The following is a 7,847-nucleotide window of genomic DNA, read 5'->3' as shown; positions in this document are numbered from 1 at the left end:
CACCATTATCTCTGCTCTCATTTGGTTTTTTACTGAGTCCAACTCTTATTTGGAAGATGAAAGTATGTTTACGTGGTCTAAGGTTGGATGGACAATTTCCATTCCACAAAATGGTTAAATTATTGAATTTCTAAGAAACATGAATACATATGAAATGGTGTGATTTGCACCCACATTAACGCCCTCACAAACTGACCCCTTTTGGAAGAAAAAAAATTTCAGATGTAAAAAAAGGACAATATTTTAATGAGCTTTTGAATCTGCTTTTGGGCACCAGCAGTGCGTCCAGCTGCCTGAAGGTAACCCCAAAAATAAGAAAAAGACATACAAATATCTACAAACTGCTCTTTACATTTTCAACACTGTAAATATGCTGTATTTTCCAGCTTGTTCGGTTTCAGTTGAAAGCAGGGTTACTGTTTAAAATGTGTGAACTATTTAAAGTCCTTTGCACCAAATGGGGAAAAATGACTAAAACAACCTGTTTAAAATTTTTTACAGTGTATTTGTTTCAAATATTTCAAAGGTTGTTTTTTTATCATTATATCATGTTATATATTAATCTTTTTGCTCACTGTTTAAATATTTATATCGAGGTCTGAACAGGATTTTTAATTTCAAGGAGACTCCACTTCCTCCACTGATAAAAGCCGATCCTCCCCAACAAATTGTTGAGGTGTAGTGTGTCAGTCCCGGCTTGACCTGCGTGCTCTCTTGTCCAGCGGCTATTTGTCGCTCAGGATTCCTACTGGAATGAAAATAAACTCAAGACACGCCAGGGTGCGTCCGCAGGCTGGGAGTCCCGTCCGCGCTGCGCGGCTGCACGTTTTGTTGTGGGTCCATTCAGCGTATCCTTTGCAGGTGATGCCAGATGTAGATAAGGGGCCGCCGCTGCCTGTCCTCTGTCTAGACTTGTAGCCACACTGTGGGCCTCAGGTGGGCCATGTGACACAATGACATTTGGCGAAATAAGACCCAAGTTTATCAGTTTTATAACTATTATGTAAAATTTGCTATAAATATAATAAGGCTACGAGGAGGAGGGACATAATAATAGCTAACAATAATGTAAACATTCAAAAACCCCAAAACACACAAGGAGGCCAATTAAACGGGCCGCAATTGTGTCCGAGTCAGTGACCCATGACACATCGGCCAAATGCGTAATAATATCTTGTATGGTCACTGATCCACTTGTCTGAGGCAGGCCTAAAGATGCTGTAGGCAGACTTTTTTAGTTACAGGGTGTCAAAGCTTGCAGTTATGACAGAGAAGGAAACACGAAATATACCTGAGCAATTGAACATCGAAATATTCCGTTTCTGATCGCCCAAACAGGTGTATATTTAAGTATGTATTTGCATGGTGGAGTTTTTGCTGAATTGGCCCTTTTAAAAAGTTGGATTGTGTCAAAATTGTGGAGCTCCTCCAGCTCTGACCTACACTTAAAACGGTGTTAATCAGTATAAGCAGCAGATGCGTCTCCATTTCCCATAAATCTGATTTATTTTGCAACTATATTAAAATTCCTCTGAAGTTTTATGGAACAAACGGATTTTACATGCAATAATCAACTGCTTTATTGATAAGATCAGCTATATCTGTCCTCATAATAAATAATAATAACTTATTTTTTCTGGAGAAACTGCGATCAAGGCGCATGTCTCTCATCTGTTTCAATAATTTACAAGAGTTGATAGTGAAACTTACAAATCATGCACATCTACACAGCTTGTATTTTCCTGACAAACATACTGTAAGCATTAACGTTAAGACGTCCACTAGAGGCTCACGTGTTTGAATCCCATCACTTATTCCCGTTACGTCCAGTTCAGGTATTGGCATCATGGCAGAAGGCAAGGTGTCCCACAGAAGCCCATATTGCGTCCTGCAGAAGTGTCACTGAGCTGGATAGTGAGATAAAATGCCTAAGATGTACAGTCAGACCTCCAGTCGTCCAATAGGGACCTGAGTGTATCCTCCAGCATAATCCACCCTAGTCCATTGTTTGGTTTTCTTCATTGAATGTCCCTGCGGTCTTTCCCTGCGGATGATGGGCACGGGAAGGGGGGGCGGGGGGGAGTGGGGGCCTCCGGCTGACACCGATGCCTTCTCACGTGTCCACGGGACTCGGCACCATACTGTTCGGTGTGTCCGGTAACTGCGACGAGAGGGAGGTCACATCACTGCCCGAGGAGTTGCCCAGAGAGCCCGACTCAGAGAAAGACACCTGCAACCGGGAAATATGGTAAATGTTTAATGTTTGGGCAAACTTTGTTTGGTCCCAATGAACCAGAGATTTCAGCACGTGCGAAAGTGTGCGTAGTCAAGCTGTAAAGAGTATTTGAGCTCTAAACGGATTTAGGGATTTGTTTTTTTTAATTAGGATATCATGTCAAAATATGAGGCCTCTATTAAAAACATGTGAAAACAAATTATTTTAGTCTCATCAGAACTGATCATTATCACTGATGTGACCATCAAGTGACCCCCACTGTTGACAATTTGTTTAGCACAAAACAGCTTTACTCACCAGAATATGAATGTGACTATTATGAATTAACGAAGGCTCCCATCATCCTCGTCATCATGTCATGACTGGACCATCATCTTAACCTGTGTCTAAATTATTCTTATGCAAGACAAATCTGTCTCTATCTCTTTGGATGTAAACCAATTATTCCCTTCATCTTATATTTATTTTTAATATAATTGTATTGTAATCTCACCAGTTGTTGGAAGGCAGGCTGGTCCAGGTCGGTCTGCAGGGCGAAATCGCTCAGGGTTTTCCACGGAGGCTGGTAAGTCTGCACCTCCACAGGATTCCCCTGCACGGTGTTGTCGTGCCGGATAGGACTGCCTGCCACCAGAGGTGTGCCTGTCAGGCCCTGCAGATTCTGCAATGGGAACAAAAACACGCGGTTCGTTCAAATATTGTCCAGTGAGCAGATAAAGCCTCCTCGCAAAAAAAGGACATTATCCCACACACAGACGAATAAAAAAAAAAAAGCACGTTCACTTCTTTACAAAGACCAACTGACAACAAACTTAAACTGCAGAGAAATATTGAAAAATATTTGATAACCTCAAATCTGTAAAATGCATAATAACGTTTTACTTGGGCCTTGGTACAGCGTTCTGCAGAGGCTTATTAAAGCGGATTCATGCGCAACCAAGGCTTTTCAGTTCAATTATTCAGTTTACATCTCAATCTCTGATTCAAGAAAATATACCAGAATTAAACTGCAATAGAAGAAAATGTCAAAAACTTTACAGCTTTTATTTTTTTTGGAGAATTAAGATTTGCTTAACGAATTTATTCACGCTCATCAAAAAGTCTGGTTATTTCAGGTTTCTGTTGGCTCTGTCATGTTTTTCCTCCAGAAGCATTATTTCTTATTTATATGTGTACTTATATTATAGAACAAACGTGTGGCAATAACAGGTACCTAAGACCACTGTTTGATCACCAGAATATTCACACAGACTAGGGCTGGGGTTTCCGTATTTTTATATGAAAGGTGAGACAGTATTCTGCTGCACCAGATGTTCCCAGGACGGGAAACGAGTAACAGTTATTATTTTCCATTTATCCCCATGAAAGTGTAAAACTTGACTCACAGTCTTGTCGCTGTGCTGCTGCTGCTGAAGCTGCTTCATGAAGATGGACCTCTTCTTGTCTTTGCAGCGCTTGTTCTGAAACCAGACGCGGATGACCCTGGGGCTCAGGCCAGTCATCTCCACCAGCTGCTCCTTCATCAGAGCGTCCGGTCTCGGGTTGGCGTTGTAGCAGGTCCGCAGGGTGTGGAGCTGCTTCTCGTTGAGCACCGTCCGGATTCGGGTGGTCTTCTCGGACTGCTTGTGCACGTGGTTCCGGTGATGAGGAGGGTGCCGGACCGAAACAGGTTCTAAAGGGAAAGACATTTTATGAATGTTATACGGCTGTAAAAATGTGAAATTAAAGAAACGTATAGCCCGTGAAATAATAAAGTTATCATTTTCATTTTATGAAAAAAGAAATACCAAATATTTTTAGGCCACTGTAAGGTCACTCCATAATAGGCTTTAAATAGCCTATAGGCCTATTATTGAGTAAAATAGTGAAATATAGCCTACAGATATCTCACTCAATAGTTGCACCACAAAATTTGGGTACACAACATTGATCCAGTCAACTCTAATTTTGCCAGCAAAATGAGCTAACTTTTGCATGAAAAATAAGCTGCCATATATTTTTTTACAGGATGATAATAATAATAATAATACTTATAATAATAATAATCGTAATAATAATAATAATTTGGGCCTGTCTACGTCGTTTTTCCAGCACGCTTTGTAAATAATAATCAAGCTTGTACCTGAGATGTGCAGCGGTCTGGTGTGTTTGTTCCCCGGGCTGAGTGGGCTCCCTGCAGAAGCTCGCTCCACCAGCAAGCCGTGATCCGCCCGACACAGCAGCTCGTCGTCCCGCAGGGAGAACTCGTCCCCCGGCAGGAGGTGTCGGCTGCACACCGAGCACCGAAAACACTCCATGTGATACACATTGTCCCGGGCTCTCATCACCAGGTCGCTGCTGCAGAAGCCCATGTTACACTTTGCGCATTTGATGCCAAATAACCTGGGTGGAAAACAGCACGGAGATGTGGCTTACTGGTCCCAGTGAGCATTATAATCTGTATTGAAACAAATCTAATGCTGATCTTCGTCTATGCCAAACAAGCACAAAAACTATTAGCTGTTATTATGATCACAGAAAAAGAATAAACAACTGAGGTGCGCACTTTTATCCACTTTCATCCCCTGCGCATTTGCAACTTATCATTACAGGAATATTCGTTTATTTCAACTCCTTTACCACATTCATTTTTGCATAAATACATGTCAGACCTTCTAAAAACATCTGAACTCCTACCTTGCATAATCTCTTTTACAGTAAGTCTTTCCGTCTCGGACGAAACAAGTGCAGGTCTCGTCCAGATACTGGTTGCACTCTGCACACTTGAGGCAGGCTGCATGCCACTCCAGGTCCGGGGAGACTCTCAAGATGTACTGGTCGTGTATCTGACTTCCACAGCCCACACACATTGCGATTCCCGACTTCTCTGTGAAGTGGGAATGCATTATTGCAACACTGTATGTGCTTCTTTTTTTTTTTTTTAATCCTCATGGCATCCCTTTTAACTCCTCGCCTCACCTTAAGGAGAAACTATTGTGCATACTGACAACAAACATGTGATTTCCTTCCAAGAATATTACTGAATGATTATAATAAGGCCGCAGAAGCTAAAAATATCATCAAGTAAGCCATGCATGCTTTAAAGGCATGGGCACCCCACTTACGATATAAAAGTTCTTTTGAGGATCTTACATGGATGGTTTTTTTTTTGTTTTTTTTTAATTATTATTATTATTTATTTTTGCGATGACAAGTCCTCCTAGTTGCAGTTTTCGGTATTTTTCTGCAAACATCAATGTCTATCGAGCGATTAATCATAAAATCCAATAGACTTACACCGGTAAAGACATAAAAGTCCAAATTAAAACCCACAATGAATCCCGGGGATGGTCAGCGATAAAGAGAATCTTACTTTTTGAATGATCCCCCATATCATCCAAGAAAGAAGTGTTGAGCAGAATATCCACCATACAGGAAAAATAGCCGAGTGCAAGCCGACAGATGGAGGAGAAGAGCGGCAGAGGACACCGTCCCGTCCCTGGCTGGATGATAAACTTGTATTCCTCCTCCGAGAGGTGGAGAGAAAACAAAGATCATCGACCAGTGACGTCTGCAAACCAGGACCTCTGCGGGTCCGGGGAGAGGGTGCCATGCAAATCTCCTCCCGGACCCCTGCACTGCTCGTGTTATTCTTTTGGTTTCTTGGGTTGGCTGTGAGAGCAGTCGTGTGTGTGTGTGTGTGTGTGTGTGTGTGTGTGTGTGTGTGTGTGTGTGTGTGTGTGTGTTTGTGTGGTATCTTTTCGTCCCAGCGCATTGTCTGCCGTATTTTCTAAATGTTAAAGTTGTCATAATATGATTTTAATTCCTTTGATATGATATTTCCCTAAAACTTAATAACTGGCAACTCTATTCTTGTAAATATCCAATTTTCTATTGCGTGAACGTGTTTCCTTTTCTGTTGTGAGATTTTATTTCTTGAATAAACATCATGTTTTGTTTACAGTGATATTAAATGCAAAAACGTTATAAAATGATTACTACTATAGCCAATAGTAGTAGTAGTAGTAGTAATAGTGTTTTGTCCAGATCTGTTTGTTTATTGTACAAAACTATTAAAGTGTGTGGGGTATTTTTGTTTTGTTTTCTTTAAGTGACACTAATAGATAACCAATATTCACACCACGGTAGAGGGCCCTCTACTGGAGGATATAACATTTAAAGATCCTAAACCAATACATTGCACAATTTATAAATAGATATTTTGCACTTGTGAGAAATTCTTTGCTCACAAAATTTTGATTTTGTAAAAAAATTAAGGCCACAGGTAAAATTAATAATTTAGTGAATCAGTCATTGAGACATTAAAAGGCAGAGGACATTCTGGGCCAATGTTTTGTTGATTTTCAGTTCTAAAGTTGTTGTTTTTCTCTCCTCTCTTGTTTGTCTCCTATCACAAGAAGAAATGTTGCCCATTGAAAGCACAGAGTGCTTTGTGTTGTGTGGAAAAAGATTGAAATCATTTTATCCAGGGAACAAACCTTTCATATCTTCAGCTCCTCAAATTGATCGTGAAAGAGGTTTTACAAGCAAAAAATATTTCCTCATTTTAAAAAGATTAATTGTAAATGTGTACTGATATTTGGTATTTAAAAAAAAAAATCATGACATATTTTATGTTTTTGTAAGCAACAACAGCAACACCTGTTAGGTGATCTTTAAATAGCAGACTGTCTTCCTGTTTTATTTAGTGTCAGAAGGGAAACGGTTCAAATAATAATAAAAAAAAAAATACATGGTTGGACCATGTTAACTTAAAATCACAAGACATCCAACTGTTTATATGTTACAGTTTTTTTGCGAGATAATTGAACGTTACACAGACACCGACAGAGAGAGCTCTCCATTGCCAAGAGGAGAACTTAGAGATGAGTCCCCCTCAACCAGGTGGGGTTCACGTCCTCTAGCAGCACAAGGCCTCCCACAATCTCACCCAAACAAATTACAGCTAAAGAAAAAGAAAATTACATAAACTATTGGACATCTACCACAAAATTCAACACAGATTACAATGCTATTTGGCTCCAAACAGACAGTTTGCAGCCGCAGACCATCTGAGCACTGTAACCGATCAGAAACTGAGAGAGAAGTTGACCATGTGCAGACTCAGTCGACCACAGCCGGCTGACGGAGACAGACCTCGTTGTCTTGAGAGGGGAAAAACCTCAAACATGTTTAATTCACTTCTCTGACCAAACTAAAATCCAACATCTACTTGGAGAGAACTGTCAGCGTCACAGAAGCAGCAAACATTTGTCACAGCCTGTCACAGCCTGAGAGACAACCAGCAGCTGTAGTTAATCTCCTCACAGGTTACACTCTGCCTTTTTTATTTACTCTTTTCAAATCTGATTTGTACAGTTGGGTATTAACTATATTAATTTTGCTTAGGCTACATGTTGTTTTCAATTCTTTCATTTCATTTCACTTGATATATAAAATAAATATGCTTTTCTTGTATTTTTTTTCTTCTCTTTTGTTTCTACCATATTATTTTGTTGTCCTTAAAGCTTTGGCAATATTCACCTCAAAGAGAGAGAGAGAGAGAGAGAGAGAGAGAGAGGGAAATGACCGGAAGTTACCGTCGTTGACCGGCACATCTCGCGAGAACTCG

The 7,847-nt window shown here is 40.4% G+C and overlaps 1 protein-coding gene across 1 annotated transcript; it reads right to left on the bottom strand.

Moving 5' to 3' along the window:
- Positions 1-1,614: 1,614 nt before the first annotated feature.
- isl2a (ISL LIM homeobox 2a) lies at positions 1,615-5,722 on the bottom strand. The gene is made up of 6 exons (XM_069162837.1): positions 5,589-5,722; positions 4,913-5,102; positions 4,359-4,618; positions 3,622-3,908; positions 2,730-2,897; positions 1,615-2,230 (listed from the first exon to the last, which is right to left on the bottom strand). Exons 1-6 carry the CDS (start codon positions 5,644-5,646, stop codon positions 2,114-2,116), a joined length of 1,080 nt encoding a protein of 359 aa, XP_069018938.1. The 5' UTR covers positions 5,647-5,722; the 3' UTR covers positions 1,615-2,113.
- Between the last annotated feature and the right edge of the window lie 2,125 nt (positions 5,723-7,847).

This window comes from Embiotoca jacksoni, unplaced genomic scaffold, assembly GCF_022577435.1.
Source record: "Embiotoca jacksoni isolate LCO1_2020_lvr unplaced genomic scaffold, fEmbJac1.0.p SCAF_3, whole genome shotgun sequence".
NCBI lineage: Eukaryota > Metazoa > Chordata > Actinopteri > Embiotocidae > Embiotoca > Embiotoca jacksoni.
The sequence above is the reverse complement of the archived record's forward strand: the minus strand, read 5'-3'. Positions and strand labels throughout refer to the sequence as shown.